The 26,462-nt window shown below is 38.7% G+C and overlaps 1 protein-coding gene across 1 annotated transcript in view; it reads left to right on the top strand.

Moving 5' to 3' along the window:
* The first annotated feature begins 10,358 nt into the window (after nucleotides 1-10,358).
* ntm (neurotrimin) overlaps nucleotides 10,359-26,462 on the top strand; it is a 188,397-nt gene continuing 172,293 nt past the window's right edge. Inside the window, exon 1 of the mRNA XM_041234795.1 lies at nucleotides 10,359-10,783. Within this exon, the coding sequence (XP_041090729.1) occupies nucleotides 10,723-10,783 (61 nt within the window). The 5' untranslated portion in view covers nucleotides 10,359-10,722. The remainder of the gene's footprint in view (nucleotides 10,784-26,462) is intronic.

The raw sequence follows: 26,462 nt of genomic DNA, 5'->3' as shown, positions 1-26,462 counted from the left end.
ATATATATATATATATATATATATATATATATATATATATATTATATATGGACAACGGTGTATGGATGCCATATATTCAAGCCAGTCAGACACTGTACCTATAACGTAACAAATTACAATTACATGTGTCATGGATATATGCTTTGTTTAATGTAGTGCATTATGTGAAATAGGGTTAATTGTAACACTTTACATTAAGTGTCTAATCACAGTGTATTTACATAGTAGTAAATGCATCTGTACTTCACATAATTACAATGCATTTAATTTGGAAAACTTTGCAAGATATATGCAAGCACACCATTTTATCAGGTTCGGGTGGGTGGGCGGGGGCAAGGGGTTAGGGTTATATTGTGCAAAAAAATACACATTAAGTTCTCTGTAACTTGTTACTAAATTGATACTAGCAAGACTGATGGCTGAGGCTTTTCCAAACAACTTTCTTTCATGCTGAGTGACCTCAGCTGTAAACTCTCGGATCCTTTTCTTTTGTATTTTCGTGCTCCACAAATGTCACGCAGCGCTTACTGCTCTCTGCACTCCTAACTGTGTAACCTCTGGGCTGCAAGTGCAGCCGCTAAATAGACTGATGCACTCGTTGAGTCCCTCGTTACTATAAATGCTGATCATTATTTCTGCGTGTTGAGTAATTTGCGTTGCTCTTAAGCTTACATAGGGTGCAGTGCAAAATAATTGCCTGACTGCAATGCAATTTGAATTTTGCATCTGCAATTATATGCACAGCGCCTATACTTACATCAGCCCTTAATGAAAAGTGTTATCGGGTTAATCACCCTTAGGATTCGTGCTTGTCTTTAAGATTATATTTTGGTGAAGCTTTGTTTAAACTTGAATATTAGATATATAACTGAAGACCAGCACAGCTCCCAGGAATACTTCATTAGGCACAGCAGTGATTAATAACACCATTTCTAGTTGACATTCACCAAACAGAGCAAATCACATTGCAGGCAATAACGCAGCAGCTTGTAAAGGTCACAATGGACAACTAACTGGAGAATATATAAAAAGGAGTTGCTCCAGGTTAGAACACGCTAGAAACCATCAATAACTTCAAAGACAAACCGATACATCTTGCGTTGTCTGAATAAAACCAGGCTGAGAAATGATCTGTTTAAAACGTAAGACTGAATATTGTATTAAAAAAGAATTAACAAAAACAACAGACCTTTCAAACTATACAGTGCTGCGTAACCTGTGGAAAATGCAATGTTTTGGGCTGGTAGCTTCTTCTGTGCACTGTGAATTGATAAAGACCCTATAGCTGAAACTATATATTAATATTAAACAGCAAACTGCATGGATCATATATGCAATGTCTTTATAGTTTTATATTGGTCTTTGATTGCATGTTAATCTTCTCAAATCCAGCTGTGAGTAACTCTTGAATGAAGGATTTGACTTGGTATGTTGTTTAACCTGGTAGCTTGGGGATCATGTGACTTTTAGTTATTTAGAAGTAGAAGCTCAGTGACTCCATCTGGAATCATCGAGACCTTTCACCTCCTGTTTCTTCTTTGTTTTGTATCTGAATTTTCCAGAAGCTTTGAAGGGGGGGGGGGGGCCTCAATACCCAGAAGCCCACTCCATTAATCTGGAAGTAATGGTCATAATCCCAGAAGAACAAAAGATGCCATTGTGGGAGATGCTGGCATTTGCTCAGAAATGACTGCAGGGAATAAAGGAGCTACGTGGTAATCATCAAAGACGAGTTCCTCCTTGTTTCATCTCTTATGAAGATTACTAACATACGGTCTAATGGCTTTGCAGAGAAGAGGTCTGAAGACAATGCTGCTGCAGGGACAACAAAATAAAATTAAAAAAAAATAGCTTGTTGGCTCTTGTAATGACCGTGGAACCTATACAAAGACATGAGCTTACTGTAATTTACATGCACCTCTTCTGCAGTACTAAAGCCCTGTCAAATCTTATTTGCTATACTGTGACAGTCACCTTTGTTATTCAATTAAACCATGAAAACTAAAAAGAAACTAAAACAATGTGTTGCTTCCACAGGATCACCATAAATGCCACATAACTTTACAGCTACTCAAAATCACAGACAATGACATAGTGTACAATATCTCACTATTCTTTACAATGCTTACCTATGCCTTAATGTACTTTCACTGTGCTTTATTCCACTTTGCTGTGCATTTGAAGATGTGATCCAGTAACTGTGCTTTAAAAGAGGCTTTGCAATTGAAACCGTATGGGATACGGTCAAATCACTTTGGAATAACGTTCAAGGGGGAGGCAACAACAACCAGCAAATTAAGAAATGTGGGTAATATTTTATGGTTGTATGATAAATAATGGAATATACTGGTAAGGCCACTTTTCCCCTCAGTGATTCAGAACTGCTGTCCCGCAGGATTGAGTTCGTATTTATTTACTGATTTTGTGCAGAGAGCTCAGTAGGACACCACTAAAATATGAGCTTTAAAATGCTGATTAAAGAGAATTCTTTAAATGGACTAGAAGAGAGGTGCAGCCTCCGAATGGGGCAGACGGCTGTAGTCTCAGATATACTGCTTTCTTTAGCTTTCCAAGGTGCATAATTCAGAGAGCTGGAAAGAAGAGATAGAATTCTCTAGCATTTCATACTGCTTACCCCTGGAGGCCTGGGTTTGAAACTAGTCATACGTGAATCGCTGGTCTCAACCTAACACCATGTGGGTCAGGGTCATGGGTCAATTCTTGTTTTTCAATTCTGATGCCTTTTGAAATGAATTCCCAATTCCAATTCCCTTTTAATTCCAACACACCATTGATCAAAATTGCAATTAGCAGTTTCATGTTAAAATGAGCTCACAGCAAGGGGCAGCAAATTAATTAAATGAAGTCACTGTTTGTTAGTCAATTAAATTGACTTCAAATGAAAACAGTTGGACAATCACCATAATTATTATGCCTCTAACATATCAATTCCATATTCTTTCGAAAGAATTGGGCATTGATTTTAAAAAGGATTCGAAATTGAAAAGCAGGAATTAACCCCAACGCTGGTCTGGGTATTAGTTTCAAAACCACTGAGAGTTTTCTTGCACTTGAACTATTTGTCATGTCTGTTATTAACCCATACAAAAGTATTTGCAGGCTGTGACCGCTTCATATCTTTATATATGCCTCAGGGGCGTCTCTGATGGTTTTAGGAGTGCTGTCTCCTCATTCCTTGTATGTTCCTCAACACCGACAGACAAGTGGATTTTGTACTAAAACATGTGTTAGTATATTATAAGAAGGGCTTGAAGTTTTCAGATTTTATTTTTGATCACATGACATCCCTTTAAATTTATTTTGAGCTGATTCTGTTGCCTAATTAAACTCTGAAAAAGCTGTTAATTACAAAACAATGTCACTTGTGTTTTACCTTCGTATCCTCGCTGAGTCTGATTCTCTCATTAATTCCGGCTAAATTTGTATTTCAAACAGGCATGACAAATTGCATTCATTGCTCACCTCTGATCCTAATTGCATTTCATTCTTGCAGTCGCCTAGTTTATCGTTGTGCCTTTAGTATTTTCAATCATTTAACAGAGTTGTCCTTACAGATTTTCTTTTCAGCATAAAATATGCAGTACTGAGTGTTACATTGATAGCAAGTCCAGCATTTAGACTCTCCTTCATTTGTAGAAAATAAATATTTAAACCGTCTTTAATTAGTAGTTTTCTATTTATTAGGATGCAGCTTAACAACTGCTAATTAACATTTAAAGGGAGGTAGAGATTTTGAAAATAAAAACGCAAAAGTTCAAATCCTAATTACGAATCAGGTTGCTGCAAAATAACTAAAATTAAAGTGGTAGAAATCTGATTTGAATGATTTTTTTTTTCAGCTGGAAATGCATGTTTAAATTTTTCATTGACGTGTAGAAGTATTGCTTCTTTGGTTCTTGGGTTAAGGTCTTACAATGGTGATATTTTGAAATAATGGCAGAAAATTCATAATGAATGCCATCTGAATCCCACAGGAGTAACACCTGCATATGTCATGCACTTCCTCTGAGTTCTGAAGTCATTCGTTTTGAATTCAGCCCTGTTAATTCATCATGATTTCAGAACATTCAGGTTCTCCTTTTCCCCTCCGTCCGTTCCTAATGACGTCACTGTTTATTCTTCACTAATTCATACCCACCAGGGGGTTGTGAGAAGCGTTCATTCATCCACAGCCTTGTGAGCAACATAATTTGCTACAAAGGAAAGTGGGTGTTCAGTCAGAATTAATTATGAATTTGCAGCCATTATTTTAAAGTGTTACTCTGGTTTCCTGCCTGCATTATACAGTTTGGTTTATTGTCAGTATCGATCGATGCCGTGCACTCACCGTTTGTATGAAACACCATACAAACCAGGAGGTGAATGCGTCAGTCCCCAGCCACTGTCACTTGTCATGCACCCATCTCTCCTCTCACCCAGAAAGCCCTGCATTTTCTCCTCTTGACTGGAGCAGAAATCCCTCTATTCTGTCTGTCAGCCTGAGGGAGTATCTCTCTCAGCTCTCTGTGTCTCTCACAGTGGAGGATGAAGTGGGTCTTACTCTCAATCTTTCTCTTGCTTTCCCCCCTCCTTCCCCCCTCTCCCTCTCTCTCCCCCTCCCTCTCTCTCCCTCTGTCTTGCTACCCCTCTCCCTCTCTCTCTCCCTTCTCCTTCTCTCCTCTCTCTCTCTCTCTCTCTCTCTCTCTCTCTCTCTCTCTCTCTCTCTCTCTCTCCTCTCTCTCTCTCTCCTCTCTCCCTCTCTCTCCTCCCTCCCTCTCTCTCTATCTCTCTCTCTCTCTATCTCTCTCAATCATTGCATGCTGCTATTCATCACGCGAACCAGACATTCTTCTAATCAGCTTTATTGATCGCAGCAGCGCTGACTGTCGAGGGAGCGAATGGTGTTATATGGATGAATGGTGAAGCAAGAAAAAGTTAGAAAAGACGCTGAACCACTTGCTGGTAAGAAAGTTGTGAAGTTTTGCATTAACAAAACTCACTATGCTTTTAATATTAAATAATGCCCACTAAGAGCAATCTTCATTCACTGGTCTGTGCAGTTTCTTATGCCCCAAATACCAAACCATAAATAAACACAATTTAAGAGCTTGCACAGTAATCTTTGTATTTATATTGTAACTGTAATTGTAATATATATATATATATATATATATATATATATATATATATATATATATATATATATATATATATATATATATATATAGCTTGTTTTATTCCAATACACTTTTTGACTATAGGGTTAATAAAAAAGCACTACCCATTGGCTACCAACAGAGGGCAGTAAGGCTCCAGTGTTAACTATTAAAGTTCATTTGTTTTCTACTGTATTTTGACTATTACACTTCTCAATGATGACAAGCAGGCAGACTGACATAGACATACAGATTACAGGACATATTTAAGGATTTCAGGGGGCCATGATAATAAAATAAAATCATTTTGGTTTTTAATTAAACTCCTCGAGCCCCTGCAGCAATTCCATTTCAATAACGAGTCTTTACAGCAGGTGGCGCCAATAATTGCGTTTAAATCTGCAGCAGTCACAGCCATTGTTGGAAAAACCTCCCTTAGACCCAGAAATGTTATGTAATTATAGGCCCATATCTAATCTGCCGTTTCTGGCTAAAATATTGAAATGTATAGTGGCTAATCGATTATGTTATCACCTAGTGCAACATAATCTTTATAACCCTCTTCAGTCAGGATTTAGATCTCTCTATATATAGAACCCGCTCTTGTAAAGACGGTAAATCATCTGTTCATGGCTGTGAATTCTGGAGCATTATCCATCTTGGTACTGGTGGAATTTAGTGCCGTATTTGACACAGTCAAAAGTGATATTCTTATTAATTTGTTTCGATGGGGGGTTATTCGTCCAGTTCCAGCCCGGTTCCCATAGGTGTCCCACAGGGTTCTATCCTGGGGTCTGCGTTCGTTAATATCTATATGCTACCACTTGGCCAGATAACTCATGGAGTTAGTTTTCACTCTTATGCAGATGACACTAAGATTTAACTGTTTCTGTACTTTCACACTGCTTGGCGGAAATTTAATTATGGACGCAACAGAATTTCTTGCAGCTGAATTGTAATAAGACAGAGGTTTTACTGCTTGGTTCTCCTTATCAGTTGAGTAATGTGGGGAGCTTCAGCTTGGTTATTGATGGGATTAAAATTAAAGCGAGTTCTGAAATGAGAAATCTCGGGCTTATCTTTGATCCTCGTCTAACTTTCGAAGCGCATGTTCGAAACGTTACCAAGGTGTGTTTCTTTCACCTGTGTAACACAGCCCGCTTAAGACCTATTCTCTCTGTCTATCTGATGTGGAGAGACTAGTACATGCCTTTGATTCCTCTTCACTTGATTACTGCAATAACTTGCTTGCTGGTGCCTCAAAACATTCTCTCAATTGGCTACAGTATGTTCAGCATTCAGCTGCTCGAGTCCTAACTAGATCTAAATCATTTGACCATAAAACACCTGTTTGGCATCCCTGCATTGGCTACCGGTTAAGTTCAGGATTGATTTTAAAATATTACTCTTAACATATAAGACCTTGAGTGGTTTGACACCAAGTTAAATCCCTGATAGGTTAATTGAATATACTCCTGTGCGAAACCTGCCATCTGCTGATGCTGGGCTCTTAAGAGTCCCAGAAACCAGGCTCCGGACTATGGGAGATAAGGCTTTCTGTTGTTATGCAACTAAGTTATTGAATGCTCTTCCACAGATAATTAAGCATTCAAAGAAAGTGGATATTTTTGAAAGATACCTAAAAACACATTTTTTAAATTGGCATTTCAGCCTGTGTAAAACTGTCTTGTTATGAGTTTGCACAGTGCTTATGTTTTTATAAGTATGCAGTGCTTGTGTTTTTATGAGTGTAGACAGTGCTTGTGTTTTTATGAGTTTGCACGGTGCTTGTGTTTTTATGAGTTTGCACGGTGCTTGTGTTTTTATGAGTTTGCACGGTGCTTGTGTTTTTATGAGTTTGCACGGTGCTTGTGTTTTTATGAGTTTGCACGGTGCTTGTGTTTTTATGAGTTTGCACGGTGCTTGTGTTTTTATGAGTTTGCACGGTGCTTGTGTTTTTATGAGTTTGCACAGTGCTTGTGTTTTTATGCCCCAGCTAACTAACAGCTAACTGCTCCAGGTCTTCTATACAGCACAGCTGTCCCAAATCACTAGAAGCTCTTCACTGCCCGTCATGGCTTATCCTACTTCTATAACTTGAGACACAGAACACATTATTAGAGATATATGCTTTATAAATGTGTAATCGCATCATGGTATTAAACACCATACAAATCAAGAATCAAATGCATCAGTCCCCAGCCAGTCACATTTGTCATGCACCCAAGGGCATTTCAAATATTTATTAAATGCTGTGGTTCTGTTTTTGATATTTATGAGGACAGCTCTTACATCTATTATTCAGATTATATTCCCAGGCACAATATTCCTTCCCTTATCTTCATCTGAAAGCAGAAGTGCTGTGCCAGTTACAGTAAACACGACGGTTGCTGGTGGCCTGAGGCTGGCTGGCTGTGGTTCGGATGGGAGTACTCCAAGGAACACCAGCTGTTGTCGGAGAGGGTGCTGATTGCCCAGGGACATCCTTTAACATCCTATCCACATGGAAAATACTCCATTTGGGCATGATGACTTAGGACGAGGTTTGCTTGATTAACATTACTATTGGTCCCCTTTTATAAGAGATTTCCTATTTATTAACTAAAAGCGTATTAAACAGGTAAGAAATGAAATACGAGTAGCTTCAAATAGAATTTCTTATTTCTTTATACATCCCTTTGCATGACTCTTGCACTCATTCTCAGTAGTTTTGGTACAATTACTCAGATGTTGATTATTATTATTAATGCATTTTTTGACAGGTTTCTGTGACCGTGCTTTCACCTTGCTTTAGGGCCGGATCTTCAGTTTGCGTGGCGATAGATCTCAATCATAATCTAGATCAGGGTCATATGCATTGCCAACGAAAAGAAAGTCGAGTCAGTGTCAGATCACTAGATGGCGCTGGCTTATCCTTCTATAAAGACACATTGCCTGATCTAACCTAAGTTACATGTACAGTATCTATGGCAGGCCACTAGCAGAGCATCTTCTGAACATCACTGGAGTGCTTGTGAAAAGAACCAGGCAGATCGACTGCCAACATCATAGAAAAGCAAGAGGGAAGCAAAACTAAAATGAAAGTTCCCATGACACCTACAATGGGACGAGGGCTTCAGTCAGTTCATTATGAGTATGTTAAATGAATAATACAGTACATACACAACTCTCCACCAGTACTGGCATACCCTGTGAGAGGAGTTTAAAGCATATTTTAAAATCCAGTGTGTGTCACTGAATGAGATGTCGTATTGTGTAGCTGTCTTGTTATGTTTTATTTTTTGACATGCTCACCAAAACACGTTATAATCTTTTACATATTGCACTAGCCTGAAACCCCACTGCCACTCATTTTATTCGATGTGATCAAAACTCAAGCCAGCTTTTTTTATGCACACATTCAGTACCAACAGCTGATAAATACTTTTGTGACAGCACGTCAAAAGAATACAAATAATGGGGGCGATAAGCAACCGACAGATTTCTTTTTTTAAATGCAGATCTCAAGTGCGGATCTACTAGAGGCAGCTAAAAAGCATTTTGGTTATTTTTCCTCTTTTAAAATGTTTTTATTGCGTGGGCCGCACTTGGCACTTCAGCAGGTGGAGGTTATTATATAATTGGGAGTGTTAAGGGGATGAGGCGAGACTGCACTGCTCACTATGTACTAAGCTGTTATTAGGCTTAGCATAGCTCCAGGAGAATAAACCTGAGTGTCAGTTGAGCAATGGGAGTGAAGGATACAGGACTGTTTATCTGGCAGAGCAGCTGATGAGAGGGTTATAATCTATAGGGGCTGAGTTAAGTATAGCTCCAATATCGCAGCTGTATCTTACCATAATCTATTGCTTTTTATTCCTCGATCAGTTTCTGCTGAGCATGTTTGCTCCTGTGAAGAGGGGGATTTGGAAAAGTTCTTCATAAGTGAAATAACTTACAAAGTACAGAGGCAAAAAGACTGTGAATCGTGAACCTAAAGAAATAAGTCTTCACCTGCTGGAAAGTAAAACTGCCCTGTCATCAATGCATTTCAAAATGTATTTTTCAATACACTTTCATGCTGACGCATTCATAAAGAAGTGGAACCCCACAGGAATAACGGTGATCTATTGGAATTGGTGTTTATTAAGCAAACAGAACTCTGTTCAGATTAATGTGTCAGTGCCCTGCAGGGGGGAGCGTCTCAATAGTTTGTCCTTTGTTCCGTGGCTACAACGGTCTTTATAATCTGGCATTTTTAAAAGATGCTACAAGGATATCAGCCCCATAATTCAAATGTAATTCAAAGAATCAGAGAACTAATAAATGCACATAGCTGTGGGGCACATTCTACAAACACAGGCACAGCAGAGTGTTATGTATTCATGTTAATAGGTGGGAATTATGTTTTATAACCCCGTGGAGTAGCAGTGGATGAGTCATGGGCTGCATTATGATCTTGTCTGACATATGTGCACAAGTCTGCCACCTCTTTTAGCTTTCTGGAGGTGTGTCAGTACTATGAAGTATGGAAGAGGTACTGAGGGCACATTTGAAATGCACAATGCAATAACACTAAATTCACCTCTCAACACAACAGACCTATAGAACACCTTTAACAATTACAGCTGGCTATCATCACATGCTTTTTATACAAGGACATGATACAGATCCGACCCTAACAAAGGTTAAAGGGTAATCGGAACTCAGTTTGCTGCACGTTCTGGGTTTAAAACCAGACCTCCACGGGTTAAGGAAAGAAAGGAAGCAGATGAAACAAAAAAATACAAGAGCTACCTCAAAGCACGGATTGCCAACAATTCACCTTTCATTCCGAACAGATTGGGAGTCTTGCTGCGCACAGCGTGGTGTTATATCCTGTAAAGACTTTGTTAAAAAAAGACGGGGAATGTTCTGTGGAGAAAAAATTCCCCCCCCCCCCCCCCCCAAAAAAAAAAAAGTTTCACTGGGGACTAGATGTCATAATCCGGGGGGACTATTTTCCGGGGGGGGGGGGGGGGGGGGGCGTGACGCCACATTTTACACACATTAAATACAGTCAGTAAAGGGAGTTTAAAATAAGGAGCACAAACATAAACCCTACGTTTAGTTAACTATTGTTGACTTTCCAGTTTGTATACACTTTCAATACGTAGTATAATAACCAATGAACAGCGTACTGTGCTAGGCAATTATGAAACACAACATAAGCTAACTAATTAGCGTGTTGTTAGCAATTTAAAAATGCAATCTGCACGCATTGCACGCAGGTCACTCATAAACGCATCAGTTCTCATTCTTTAGTAATTTATACTTATTTTGCAAAGCGAGTTTTTAAGCCGCAGGACGCCAATCGCAAAGGTCTTTCATAAGGTTAGACCAATCGCTTGGTCTTTAAGGAGGGACATTCTGCAGCTTGCATGTGTGTAGATGCTGTTTCCCAGTCAGTGTGTGTGTGTGCGATTGCGAATAATCAGCGGGAACAGCCTGTCTCGCTGGGCATCTTCGTGGATTTTAAAATCACCTTCACCGTCAGCAACATCACAGGGACCCGTACTGCCTGAAACTGTTCTGTAATATATCAGACATGAAGAATCCGATCTGTTGGGTGATCCTCATAGGGATGACGATCCTGTTTCTTCAACAAGGTAACATTTTGTGCATCATTAGTGTTGTTCACATTTAAAACTAAATGTAGGCGACATGTCGTATGATGTAATATAGAGTATTGAATAGCGCAGTGCCGGTAATTCAGGGTCTTGGAAGAATTGCGGTACTTGAATGAAATTATGCAATTTTGATGCTTTGCTTTCAGTGGGCTACCTGTTCACAGGTAAACCACAGAGTACATCATTTGACAGCCCCAATAGTGCAGCTAATGGCACATTTCCAGCGCCCAATGTTAAGCACAGGGTGTACCTAATGTATGCTTTCTGAAAACAAACAAACAAACCGTTTGATTCTAACTTCTTCACCGAGTGAAGCCTGTTCTTGCCTGCCCGTAAGTTTACCTGCTTATTTGTATTTTGTAGCACACATTCTGCGTGTCAGTTTTAGTTGGATATCTACACGATATTTATTTATTTCTTTGTTTATTTTACTCTATACAATAATATATCTATTCTGTACTATTCTGCTTAGCCTAGACTGGTACCGTTGATTGACACGGACGGTGTGCTGGTAATAACTGGCACACCATGAGCAATAAAGGATTTCAACTCAAGAAGCGTTGTACATACTGCTTTTGGAAATTCATTAGTCAAGGGGATATTTCGGCTTTTCTGAGGGCTGCTTTGGAACACTGGCAAGGTCATTTTATAAACTCAATTAAGGACTTGGTTGGTAATCCCTGGAGACAACGCGCTGAGGTCAAATAACTTAATCCATATAACCCTAGCAGCAGTCTCATGTGATCAGAGAGAGAGAGAGCGGTCTGTTGCATTTTATAGGGAAAGAAAGCCTACATTAAAGAAAGCGAGCGAGCTGTCTGTAATACGGTGGTGACAGTTGCGCAACCACTAGCGGTGAGCGGAGTTAAATTGTTTTTAATTGTACATTTTTAGTTCATTTTAAATGTTGCTACTGTATCTTTTACAAGAACTTCGCAAGTTTAACAAATAGCATTTAACATACCGGTTTAAGAACGGGTCAAAGCCCGTATTCACTCCTCTTCAGTTTTACAATAAAATACAGTGTCGTGGTGTGTGTTGACGTGCATTTATTTTTTCACAATGTACCACAGAACAGGACATGTTACTGTATTACCTAAACAGGTAGCTTTAGCTACAGACTTGAGTTCTTCTCTATTGGCTTCCCACCGTTCTCACTCTGACCTGCTGGTCTGACTGAAGGATATGTTTGTGTTTCTCCCAGCATTCAGGCACAGTTATTCCCTGTTGTGGTAAGAGACCATCCTTGTGATCATCTTGTGATACAGAACATGCTTCTCATTTCTTCAAGTAAAGTGCTTGCCAATGCAGAAACCGGGGTCTTTCGCACTTTAAAACATGTGCTTGGAAACCACCAGGAGTTGGTTTTAGTGGAATTACTTACAATAGGGGTGTTCTCAAGTTTAATATGATGAGTCACATGTGTGTAACATTCCGCGTCTGGGAACTGTTCTTGCATGCCATGCAGTCATACTGAATCTGGATGTTGTTATTAATTCATACAAAGCAGAGCCAAAACTAATCCTTATTCAGTATACAGTAAGCAAACGGATGCGTCAAAAAAAAAAAAAAAAAAAAAAAAAAAAAATTGTAAGTACATATAAATGTTTCTTATATATTTCAGGAAAATTGCTGTTTCATAAGAGATAATGGAAACTGACAGCAGCAACTGCATTAATAAACCTTATAAATGTTCCTCACCTCAACGCTTTCCCTAGCGTGTGTATTCAGGTGATTTCTAAATGAAATGCAGACGATTCAACCCCCCTATTTGCACTCCTTTCACTTTGTCGTTTTGACAGAAACAATAAGTTAAAATAAAACGCAGTTAATTTAAACTAAATTAATGTAACGCTTCACCTGCCAGCTACAATGGGAAGTACTACACTGTACCTATCTTGAAAGCTCGCGGCTTATTAACAGCACACTATCGTAGGTCCTGTCAATCCTAATATCCTGCACACTTCACTGGGTACCCCACGCTGAGCAATGTGTGTCTGTCAGTGTCTAGAGACGCGTTACTGGCTTGCCAGGAAGTGGGAATGGAACATTCTGATGGAATAGTCCAGAGGGTCTCAAACTTTTTGGTTTGGGGGCACCCCTGTTTAAAGTATAAGGAATTTAAAACTGAGAATTGTAAAAGAAGAAGAAAAAAATAATAGCCTTTGGGCTATTCTGTGGATGATGTCATGATTATGTCACAATAGAATCTTCATTCCAAGAGGTTCCAAAGTTCCCAGTTTAAAGATGACCTTGCTTCCCTTTGTTTCCGAGCAGCATTTGTTCCATAGCGTTGGCTGATCCCACAACATTCTATTCTGACATAACCATGACATCATCCGCAGAATTCTTGGCAAATAACAAGTTTGCAGCACTGTGCTGCCTTTGTCTGAAACGTCCTGAAATGAATGCATGTAATTTTAATTTACAGTTTGAGATGAGGGTATAAGCACTCCGTTTATCACTAAAATTGAATCACTTTGTACCTATCAGATCCTGCCTCTACGCACTGCAAAGAGCTGCTATTATTATTTGCTACTACCTTACTACACCCGACAGGAAGGGCTCAGTGTTATTAAGCACAATAAGAGCACTGATTGCTGCATTTAGACTGTCCAGTTAACGGTGTAATTAGGAACAGAGTGACTCTGGCACGGAAACTAATGAAAGCATAACACGCAGCTGTCTTTGTTTCTGTTGAAAATGCCTGCTGGAAATGATTTGTTGAAAAGACGAAATGGCATAAAATAACTGCTCTCTTTGAAATTCAAGTCTCAATAGGTGTCCCTCAAATTCTGTAAAAAAGGGAAAAGAAATCAGTGAGGGCCCACTGCTGATTTAGCGGAGAAGAAATGAATGACCTCAGCGTGGGCAGTGAATAATAATTTTCCAGGTGACACGTGTTTTATTTGTAGATGGTTGTTATTTGAAACTGTTTTTTTTTCTCTCTCTCACCGCTACATATCAATTCAGGTTACAAGCACATTTTTTTGTATACCTGATTCAATGGGGTGGGCAGTTTGTAAACCAATACATAAGCCTGACTATGTCCAAGGAAGGTTTTTTGAATTCAAGAGCTCCTGCATGAACCCACATCCATTTCAAGCATTAACGACTTTTCAGTGGAGCGAAAGCTTCGTTAATGTGGCCCGGAATCTGCAATTAGACTGGAATAAGTAATAACAAGGAGATTACCAAGCAGATGGCAGAAAGATTCTTCTTCGCTGTTTCGTACCAGGAGGCTGTGCCTGTATTCCATGTGCCTGTGATTACTGTGTGACTGACTGGCTGTCTGTCTCACAGAAATGTTTAAAAGTTCAATGGTGAGACTACTTCTCTGATAAAGTGTGTACTGCATTGATATACCATATGGGCAGAGGGGTATTAAGTGCTGAACTGCATATGGGTGTCAGTAATGTCGATTTAAGACTAATTACGTACATTGATAAGGGTCTATTATGGGCTGATTGTGTCAGTCACACTACATGATGAGCCCTTATATATATATATATATATATATATATATATATATATATATATATATATATATATATATATATATATATATATATATATATGCTCAAAAGAGCAAACTTCCCAATGTTTCGGTATGTTTAACATTTTTGACAAGGGAAAGGTGGAGTAGAGGTACTTATATTCACACAGTGCTCTTTTCTTTTATCTAGTTATGAGGACTCAGTATGAGCATGCTTTGGTTTATTTTACACCCTTGGTATGTAATATGAATGTTACATTCATATCTTTTTTTTTTTTTTTTTTAGTTTTAGTTTATTTTAATAAACTTTTAAATTCCGTAGAGCACAGCAAACCTTCTTAATGGAATTATGTTGCCATGAACGTCCAATGGCAGATGAGCAACGAATCTTGCAATCTGAAATGCAGAAGGAGTGATTGAGTTTTCAATAATCCAGGCTCAGCTTTATTGCCAGCGAGAGAAGCATCAAGTCTTGCATCCATAACTTTAAAAGGTATGCAGATGGGGATTATGAAGAGGGCTTAAATACTACACCACTGTAATTCCCAGTCATTTACTTCCACTGATGCTTTTGTGAGTGCTGCGCACTAATGTTACAAGCTTATTGCACCTTGTTATTTGACAAATGCAATTCTTTGTGATGTACTTTTATTAAAGATATATAGGCATTCTATCTGCCCTGTTTTTGTTATCGCTTCCCCCTTATGTTCTAGATATATATGTATATTTATGTACATGTGTGTGTGAATGAAGCAATGCAAATACTTGATGAATGGTAGCTTTACCAAGGGATTTATCAGAACAGAGCAGAACCCAATTTGCCTCCTGCACAGCTGATGCGTTGCAGTAAACGGTGCTGTTAAAACGGTAATGCTTTTCATCTTAATATCATCTATCAGCATCTGTCACAAACTGCTATAGAGCAGATTTGTTTCCCAGATAGGGTAATTGATGTAAAGGCTACTGAATCCAGCTTCCACTTTCCTACCTATATGGCCAAAGGTTTTGTATTGCCTATAATTTTAGGATTAAAAAAATAAAATAAAATAACTACATGAACATAATTTAGATCTCTTATTTAACGTCATGTAATCAATCTGGGTAGGAAAATGTATCACAGAAGTCTACTGGAAGCAATAATAGTAGTACAGTATTTTTGTTAGTTTATGGAAAACTGCAAAGCGGTATGAAATTCACTATGTTAATATTGAATTATTCAGCAGGTTTCGTTCGACTTTATGAAGCAAAATGAGTTAATTCTACAGGGTGATGCATAACTTTTGGCCGGAGCTGTTCACCACCTTCTTGATTTTGCAGTGATCTCGAATCCTGGACCTGTCTTAACATTCAGTAAATGCTTTTCAATTCGTATTTCCAGTTCAGTTGTGATGCATCCTGCATTTTTTTTTTCTTTTCCTTTTGGTTTCTCGTTAACAACTGGGCTTCATTTGAGTGGAGTCGTAACCTTGCTGAGATACCGTTTTGTCTAGTTTCGCTCAGGTTCAATTATGCCTAGACTGGAACTCATTTAAGTCAGTTAACTGGTTTGGAATTTACCCTTTTGAAATAGATTTTTTTTTTTTTCTGCATGATAAAAGTAAAGCAAGCTATTAATAGTCTGCCTGGCTAACTAAACTAGAAAGTTGTCAGAAGGATTTGACGTTCAGCGTCACTCTCTCTGCATCGTGATAGACTATGTTTGACCTCTGCTCGTACGGCCATGCTTGAGCGGTGACGGTGGACCTGGAAGTACACACAGTCCTGAGGGTGAAAGGAATGGAATCCGCAGCAGATTGGGGCAATGACTGCGCTGCGGCACCTTTATTAAATGAACAAAATAAAAAGGTTTTAACAAAAAAAAAAAAAAGACACTTTGACAAAATAAAGGGCACGCTGGCCAAATGAACAGACGCTAATGAACAGTGGACAAAACAAACAAACAAGTATGGTGCTGGTCCTCCAGCACGGGTAGCAGTTGTTTTTACTTTTTCATTTACTTTCCTTCTCTCTCCCGATCTTTCTCCCTGAACACCCAACCCCGATTGAGTGATCTGTGCCTCTGTGTATACAGCTGTGTCCCGGGATTCAATTACTAATTCATCATTCAATTAAACTAATGTGTGCACTCCCTGTGCTCACACACTAATACACCTTTTATCTTCACGTGGAGTGATTGTGCAATCCCTGTGCCTAAATACATGCTACAACACTCGTGCTACATTGCCCGATTTATATCCCGTGCACCAATATATATATACCTCAGCAATAACACACTACATACAACATATAACACACTAATACACACAGGGGTGGGGCACCCCACCACTCCAAGCTATTGGATAAACTAGCCATTTTAATTTGCCCATTAGCTAAGATATTATAGGCCTGTTTTTTAGTTTTAAGCCAATGACAAGTTTATTTTATTTAATTTTTTTTGTAAATGGGGAAACTGATGTAACATTTAACTATAAAAAACTGCTTAGCTGACGGTTGATTTTTTGCTTTCTGTGTGTTTTATACCATTGTGTAACACTTCATAAACCACACACATTTGGCAGTTTTAGGTAAATTCCTTGTAAAAGCTGTTATAAGGATAGCAAACTTTACATTTCTTTCCAATTCAATGCTTCTTCAATAGCTGCCTGTTGGCAAGCCTCAGTATTGAGGAATCGGAGACCAGACAGCCTGAGAATAGGAGTCTGCTTTAATAAGATTTAGAGCATGGGAACTATTTAATTTGTCTACAGTATATTTCTAATGTCTCCTACGTGTCTACCGGCATTAGGAATCAACTGTTTCCGATACTAAAAGATCTCTCCCCTGGTTATTAAAATCATAATAGTACAAATATGTCAAGCCTCAGACCTGCTAATTAATACAGTCTACTGTGAACACAGTCTTCAGTGCTGTGGTCAAAATTCAAATGTTGTCTGGGAGTCTCAAAATGTATTTGCAAAATCCTTTCACAACTTCATAGCAGACAGATTGGTCTGTTCATAATTAATGTTCAGTGCCTCAGAAGCAAGCTTAATGGCACTTGAGGTTGTTTTTTTGACTAGATTCTGCCAAACATAAAGAAAACAGCAGTTATTCTGAGCTGTTTGAAATTCAGAATGGAAATAGCTGAATATGCTTTTTGTACACAGTATCACCTTTTCACACGTCTCTCTAGTTTATATGTCCTGGTTTCCATCTTACCTGTCTAATACACTATCCAGGGTTCCTTATTCACAGAACTCCTGGGTTCTGACACTGTTCTAGACTGTTCTCCAATAACAATCTAGAACACATCCATGCAAAATCTGGTTTGCTAATGAACATAAGCAAAGCTATTCGGAGTTCCCAATATGTGACTGATCATCACATTTCCAGAACACACCTTTGAATTATCAGGGACCACATTCAGCCCATAGCGCCTGGTGTGTAGCCTGCTGATTGGATGGGCTGAAGCATGCTGCAGATACCGCTCAGCCTGCAATGCATCATTTGTGTCCTATGGACTGGCACTAACAAAAAGACCAAGACGACCATACTCCCCACCCCATCGATTCAAACCAAGGCAATGGTTTGTTCTCAGTAGAGACTGTCAACACACACACACACACACACACACACACACACACACACACACTGCCCTTAGCCTGCCCAATCAATAGATCTCAGTCAAATTACAGCTGTATGAGATGAACTTCTCACATCTCTGGGCAAGGTGAACACAACCTCTTCTTTTACTGCAAGGAAATTTCCAACCAGTGCCCGTGCATTTGTGTGTGGGTCCCAAGACCCTCCACATTTTGATATTTGTTAGAACTTAGTGCTTTATGATTTTAGACAGAAATGGCTTGATTCTCAAAGCTATTTATTTCATATTGTCATTGGTGCTAATAAGACCAAAAAACGAAGAAATATTTACAACCCCATGAATTAAATGTTTCAGTTGTTTATTGCTGGTTTGTTCATTTTATTACAGATTTTTTTTTTTTTTTACGTTTTTTTTTCTCTCTGAAAAAATGAAACTGTGCTAATGATGATTTGGTGTTCACAGGGTTTAGGGTTTGACTCAAAGGGCCCCGTGTGTTTTAGAGGCTTGAGAGAAATGCAACTTCATTAACTAACAAATGTGAAATTGTTTTAATACAATCTTAATTCAATTCTGTCAAAATCCTGACTGACAACCTCGGCAGACAGTCAAGATGGTACAATTAGGTGATAAGATTCCTGGGTAGAACTCTAACAGCGCTCTACAGACCTACTGCATTGCAGGGTGGGTGCTAATAGACTGTGCTTTACATGCGAGTCCAGGAACAAAAGGAGGATTTATAAATGGTCTCATTTTAAATTCTCTTCTAAAAGGAATCCCGTCTTTTTTGCACGATTCAGCGGTGAACTGATGAGACTAATCCCAGCTGACTCAGTCCTGATCTGAGATAGCAGCACGAAAAAAAAAAAAAAAAACAGCCATCAGCGGTATATCCACTGCCTGTGTTTAAAATGAATTAAAACCGTTGCTAACTGTTCAAGCAAGCCTTGGGACCCGAGATGGAAAATACAATTTCTGTGTGAAAGAATGAAGATTTTTAAAATGTATTTATTTATCTAGGTCAAGTTAACAAGATGCCAACAAAAAACAAAGTTTCTAAGCTTGTTTGTGTTTCATCTCTCACTTGTTCTCAGTAATTGCCCACTGTGGATCATGATGTGACTCACTTGAGTGTAAGGCAGGGAGCAAGGAGCTTACATGATCTAAATCAGGAACTGTGGCCATGCAGCAGAAACCAGTTAATCTAATGTGTTTCCAGTTTGAAGTGTCCTGTCATTACCTCATTGCTCTGAGTCACAGTTCCTATTGCAAACCCCAGCACTGGTCACGACAGGTTTCAAATACTTGCTTTATACAGTACCATATACTTTAACAACATATGTATATTCCTAGCTGTATAACATTCTATTATTTGTGTTTTTTCGCTTAGATCATAGGATTACTAACTATTCTCCATATTGATTGGCTTCTGAAAAGACTCCTAAATATTTCTCAATGGACATTTTTAGAAATGGCCACTGGGGGTTAGGAACAGGGAATTGAATATTATGGAAATGTAGATATAGATTGAATGTCCCTTTTGCTGGAGAATCGATCCTGAGCTAGGTACAGTACCCCAAGTCCCAGTGTGCCGCACTGCCATTTTATATCTTATGTATGTAAGTTTCCTTTTTCCATACCCTTAAGAATTCCAACTTTAAAATCAATCAGCTGTGCACCAAACCGATGAAGCGTATAGTCAAGCCAAGCCACATAAATAGAAATGGCTAAGCAAGTCAAATTAAGTGAGATAAGTGCAGACACTGGACACCCCAGACTCAGATAGGTACAGCAGAGTGCTCACAGAGTATGCATAAAATATGAAAAGCAATTTTTCAAAGCTAATGGAATAAGTTATATCAGACACAGGTCAGTCTTTCACTGTGCTGACAGCAAAGTGTTTCAGTAAGGGAACCTTCCATTGAGTGCTTTTGGAAACTCTTCCTGTTCATAAATGAGCATTTTCAGTGCTAAAGATTGCAGGCAGGACAGCATTTCTAGTTGTTCTCGAAAAGATTAAATTAAGAAGCGGGACAAGGTCAGACCTAAAAGAGAGAATAATAATATTATGAGTTTAATCCAACCCTTAAATCCAAATCTGAGATGGCAGTATGCAGTCCTTGAGAAACTAAAAATGCACACAATTACACGACCAGTTTAGACTACAATGGTTGCAGAGTCTGTTTCTTTTAAATTTTTTTATTGATTCTCTTTTAAGAAATTCGTTGCTCACTTTTACAGAAAGAGGATCCGTGGAAAATGAAGCACTAGTGTATCATAAAAATATAGTGCTTTGTGAATTTCTTTGTATTTCTTTTTTTTAAGAATGATTCAGTGATAAGCTAAATCATGTATCGCAGTGTCTATTCTCTGCATCATGTCCACAAAGTTGCTGAAAGAAAAGAAAAATAAATATATAAAACAATAGTGGTGAAGGTAAATGTGCTTCTAGAGGCTGCGGAGAAGTTAAATGGAAGCCAAGAAACCAAAATAAAAAAAATAAAAAACTAACTCTAATCATTTTGGGCCCACTGACGGCTGATTTTTGATTTTGATAATGTTGCGTTTCAAAGAGCTGTATTCTCAGACTGGCCTTACACAAAACAGCTGTTCTTTATTCCTCATTGTAAAATGCTTCGTGGAGGTGTGTTCATTCAAGTTGCTGAAGGATTAAATTGACTTACTGTTCGAATAAAGCGTGCAATAATAGTGTGCGTGTGTGTGTGTGTGTGTGTGTTTCTGTCTGTAGAAACAGAATTAGTTTTATTTTTTACAAAGAATGCGCTGTCAGTTAAAAGCTGAAAGATATATCATTGTTATCTCAAGGACAGTGCATTGAGCTTCACTGAACATGCATGTCAGTTCTTGATTGCTTCTGTTGTTTTTTTTTTTCAATTAATCTTTAAGACAGAGTCTTCAAAAGCCCAACATGTGACACCTTGGTATAGCACTCTCTAGTCTCGGAGTTCTGTATTTAGGTTTGTTTAGCTCTTACTACAGAATGGAAATATCCCTGTACAGGTTTATATTTCCAGGGCTCTCTGAAAGCCAGTATTTATTTTAGAATCCAGCGGGGAGAAGGTGAATGCAGTTTATTTCAACGGACCATCATTCATCCTGTCAGATTAGAAAATTTGCTGACATCTGAGGTTAGAGTTCTCCCTTCTAAACAAATGCCTAGCCTTCCTGTGCCGCCTCTAAAATTAGCTTTTGCAAATCGCGCTGGAGCTTTCATCCGAGGGAGACGCGAGGCCTCGGAATAATCCTATTACTGGACACAGAGATACACAGGCTTCTGCAGGCAAATTTTAATCTGCTGTGCTGTTGGAGTAAGCACTTCTTTTTTTGCCCTTTACAGATACATTTTAATGTCTACAGCATTGCATGGAATAGGAGAATGTCTGTGCCTTCTTAAGATTACGTATTGGTTTAATTAGGAAAACTCCAAGTTAAATTGACAGTTAGAGTACTGTACGTCCCTTATGTGGTGATAAGACAACTCTGTTTGATGATACCAACACCTTGCAAACTAAAATGATTTTAATCTGAATTTCAGGTTATGAGAAATAAGTAATGAAAGAGTTAAATTGTAAGAGAAATAATCGGCTAATGGCTTAGAAAATCGAATGATTATCAGAAGCAGTGTTGCTTGAGGGTGTCGCTGTGCTCATGATTGATGACAGTACTTGGCTTTTTATCTTTGATCACAATGACAGCACATTTAAATATGCTGATAAACAACCAACCTGCAATGTGCTCACTGCAGAAGACTTCATTTAAAAAAGAGGTAATAGTTAACAGTATCTATCTATCTATCTATCTATCTATCTATCTATCTATCTATCTATCTATCTATCTATCTATCTATCTATCTATCTATATATATATATATATATATGCAACAACAAAGTAAATTGCATTTCGCTACAAGATCTCTAAAACGAATGCCTCTCTGTGCTGGTAGAAAACAGAAGAGTCCTGTCCACTTAAAGCAGCTGTAAACCTTGTGAATATAACAAAATGCAGTCCTTAATAGAGGTGGATAGCAGTAGCTCTATCAAACTGAAGTGGTCCATTTCCATTCAGAGATAACAGGCTAGTTTCTGAAATGTATCCTTGAGGGAATATTATTTATAAAGAAACACTGACTGTTCTTTGTTGCACGTGAATTGAGGTTAATAGTATATGAACATTGGGGGGGGGCTTTAAGAGCAAGCTAATGCATTCATTGCGGTTTTACCTTTTATTGTCAGTTTGCAGTTTTGTTATGGTTATACTACACATTTACCGTAGAGGACCTTGTTTTTTTCAATGCTTGCCATGCTTTCACTGTGCATTATCACACTGTATGTTTTACTATGTTATGTAAGGACCAATCTTCCATGTTAAAATCAGTGGAGGCAGCTTTAGCAATGGGTCTGACGCTCTTTAAACCACCTGTATGGCTGTGATATTTGCATTTTTACTTCATCTATTGTCTTGATATGAAAGGAGGTGTGCAGTGTCTGGAATTGATTGGTGGTCAAGGGCACATTTTCCTTTCCTTGTCAGTACAGGGTTGTCCTGCAGAGCTGTGGTTTGAAGCCCTTTTTTTCAAACAGTACCCTTTCTGTCTGGAGGTTTTAGCTCACATACACCTTTGCAATGTTCGCTCTACTGAATGGTTCGGCAGTTACAATAAAAAGCAGAATCATCTGATTCACAAGTCTACCCCCACCAGTTACTATTTGATATGTAATCTATGTCCCAACAGATTGGGACTGAGAAACTGCTGGTTTAGGACAGAATACCAACCAGTCATTCTTAAAACTTTGAATTACAAGTCTTTGGATGCACAGAATCAAAAGACATTATTTGAAAATCTCTTCGTAAACATGCGTGTTTGCTTTCTGTTCTGCAAAGTTATTATTAATAACCCCAAATAGTCTGCACTGTAAATGTTTATCACGTTACAATTTACTTCCCATCTCGGCAGAATTGTGTGCCGTTTTAAAATGCGCTACATCATCAAAAACATTAACCTCAAGAAAATAACTGTAACTAACTGACATTTTATTAAAACCAGCACAAAAATGATCCAAAGATATCATTCTTTCTGTAGACTCTTATGTTTTCTTCCTTCGTTTTTTTCTTTTGCAAGTAAGAATTGTATCAATCTTTGAATCAACACACAGGATAATCTGGACAGTATGCCGAAAACAAATTCAACCACCCGCTATTGGTGTTACTAAAATGCAGCCATGCCTAATAAATAAAACAAAACCTCTCAAACTACGAGTGTTGTAATTCTTATTTATGTTTATTGGAGTATTTATACTTCTAAGAAATGCAGAAAGATTGTGCTTCACCGCTTAGTATTCAATTAAGCAATGAGCTGAAAACTGCAAAGTTCATCAGCAGCACTGAGCACTCTGAGCAGAGAGCAGGCAGAATCTCCAGACGCCTGCTTCACCCACCCTGATGTCAGAGCACTCTGAGCAGAGAGCAGGCAGAATCTCCAGACAGCTTCACCCACCCTGATGTCAGAGCACTCTGAGCAGAGAGCAGGCAGAATCTCCAGACGCCTGCTTCACCCACCCTGATGTCAGAGCACTCTGAGCAGAGAGCAGGCAGAATCTCCAGACGCCTGCTTCACCCACCCTGATGTCAGAGCACTCTGAGCAGAGAGCAGGCAGAATCTCCAGACGCCTGCTTCACCCACCCTGATGTCAGAGCACTCTGAGCAGAGAGCAGGCAGAATCTCCAGACGCCTGCTTCACCCACCCTGATGTCAGAGCACTCTGAGCAGAGAGCAGGCAGAATCTCCAGACGCCTGCTTCACCCACCCTGATGTCAGAGCACTCTGAGCAGAGAGCAGGCAGAATCTCCAGACACCTGCTTCACCCACCCTGATGTCAGATTGGAAATCCGCTCAAGCTAAACCAGGCATGCGTACAAGTAGATCAAGATTTTGACGCAATTGTCAGAATGCAACCTTTGAGTATCTAAATAAAAATGACATATTTATAGATCATTGCTTTCTTTTACTTTTCATTTTTATTTTTGCATTTCTGAGTTGTCCTGCGCACCTCCTATGACCCTTAGAAGTACCCCAGAGGTACAGGTACCCCAGGTTTAAAACCCCTGCTCTAGAGGTAGATTAAAAACATGTGACTCCTGTGTGCTGGAGTCAATGGTGTGTGATGGCCCAGCTGCAGAGGCAGTGATCAGGGAGGAGGAGGCTGTTGAATAACAGTAGATGTAGGCAGCTGGGTTTATTTTGAAGGTAATGTAATGTAAAAGAGCTGAAATCAGAAGGGAGATGGTTTTGTGCTGGAACAGATGCAAAGAAAAAACCTGGGGCTACCTATCTACAGCTATGGCCAAAAGTTTTGCCTTGCAGAGAATTTTAGGATTAAAACAATAATAATAATAATAATAATAATAATAATAATAATAATAATAATAATAATAATAATAATAATAATAATAATAATAATAATAAAACTGCATGAACATAATTGCATAACATCATGTTATCAAAGAAACTACAACATTATATTGCAAAAGCTTATCGGAAGCCATGATAGTAGTACACGATATCATAATAAATTTGTTAAGTTTTTCGTTATGGGAAAACTACAAAGCGGTATGTAATTCAAGATGTTAATGTAACATTATTCAACAAGTTTTATTTTACTTTATGAAGCAAAATTTGTTCATTCTATAGGGCGATGCAAAACTTTTGGCCAGAGCTTTAAGTCATTACTTGAGGAACATTGTATTGTTTTGGCATTCAAGGAGGACATAATGTGATGAATAATTAAGCAGTTGTATATACAGTATATGTCATAAAAACTTGATATGTGTGTTGTTTTAGTATAACGCTATGCATGTATGTATGTTTTTATGTATGTATGCAAGCTCCAGAGCTCCCTGTTTATTTTGCTATCAGTCTTACTATGTAATACAAAACTACAAGCACTTTAGTTTCAGTGAAGCTGGCAGTGCTGCTTTCAAATCACATCCATTCCTCAATCCAATTTTTTCAATTTAAATACTAAACAACTTGCCGGCTCACACATAACTCTCACACTGATGTAAACTTCATACAGATAGAAGGGAAAATTCATTTATTGTATTTGCTGAGACTCAGTAAGAGAGAGCTCTTTCACCAACTCGGAGATTTACTTTCAGTTCCACACACATTCGATTTTCTCCCCCCCTGGATCACTGCAGCAAAGGCTCACGAATGTAGCTTCGCAGTAGTGTCTTTAATGTCCAGTAGGTGGAGTTTGTGTATATACGAGTGTCCGGTTTGTTGGCTTAATTTTTACACACATAACCTTCTTTTTTTAGCACATAAAAACATCATATGCTTTACCATTGCTCTTCCCTATTGCATTGTGCGCAAACAATATGAATCCGAGGATACAAAGAGTCCATGTTCTGTGAAAGTGGTTGTAAATATTCAACACATTCAGAATTGCACACATTGTGCTCACTCAACTCCCTATGCCATCAGCTCACTTGTAATGCTGCTGCGCGTTCAATTTGCTTCTGACAAGCTTGAGTAGGAGGCTGCCTCGGTATGGTTCAGAGCAGACCTCTTGCTACGGTGTGTGCAGAATCAAGCTGGCTGTGTTCCTTCCCTGGATACTTTTGATCCTGAAAAATGAGCAGCATCTGGTTAATCCCTGATGATGCATCACCCCGCACGGCTCTTCTCACACGGTGTAGAATTTCAGCACATGCACTAAAACACACGTTGGGGTCATTTTCTGGGATCTTAATCAATGCAAATATTACCTCGCACCTCAATCAATGCAAATATTATTCTCTTTATTATATTTGTATCACTTCACTTGAATCGAATGCTACATATCATTCACAATGCCTTCATATAGACGCCATAACAGTGTGTAATTACGGAGATAAGCATTCATTTACTTGCATATAAGCATTCAAATGTGTAACTGCAATGCCACAAAATGGTATTATTTAATCAACCTCAACAGTTTCAGTTAACGTTTCAGTGGGTACGAGTCACATGCATGCACTTGAAATGCTGAATTGTCAAATAAAGTACATTTGGCTTGACACAACATGAGTGCTTGCACAAGTCTTCACATCGTTTTCAGAGTCATTGTGAAGGATTGGGCAGTGCTATGTGTCCTTTGTGAAAGTGTTCTGAATGCTAACTATTATCCCACCTTCAGGAATGCTGTTACAGCTACTGATCAACAGCATGTCTGCTAGCAGCAATGTTTTGAAGATTTGCTAATACTGTTGTCAATGCACTGCAGCTTAATGTACCTGGCTGTTTAACATTTAACAGTAGGGTGCATTTGTGAAGGGATGACTAGGAAAAATAATGACAGGGAAGTGTGTCATAGACCCCTATCTACCCACATAGAGCCGCTCCGACACACTTTGATAGTGGCTGATAGAAGGAGCAATGCTGTAGGTACTTCTGGATCCAACACTATGCTAGTTACCTCATCAAAGCACTGGTTCAGGCAGGGAACTCACTTTCACCTTGGATCAAATTACATAAATATCAAGAATATTTCAGGCCCTTCCAATACTCGAAACACATTGTT

Source organism: Polyodon spathula, chromosome 36 (genome assembly GCF_017654505.1).
Source record: "Polyodon spathula isolate WHYD16114869_AA chromosome 36, ASM1765450v1, whole genome shotgun sequence".
In the NCBI taxonomy this organism is placed as follows: domain Eukaryota; kingdom Metazoa; phylum Chordata; class Actinopteri; order Acipenseriformes; family Polyodontidae; genus Polyodon; species Polyodon spathula.
The sequence above is the reverse complement of the archived record's forward strand: the minus strand, read 5'-3'. Positions and strand labels throughout refer to the sequence as shown.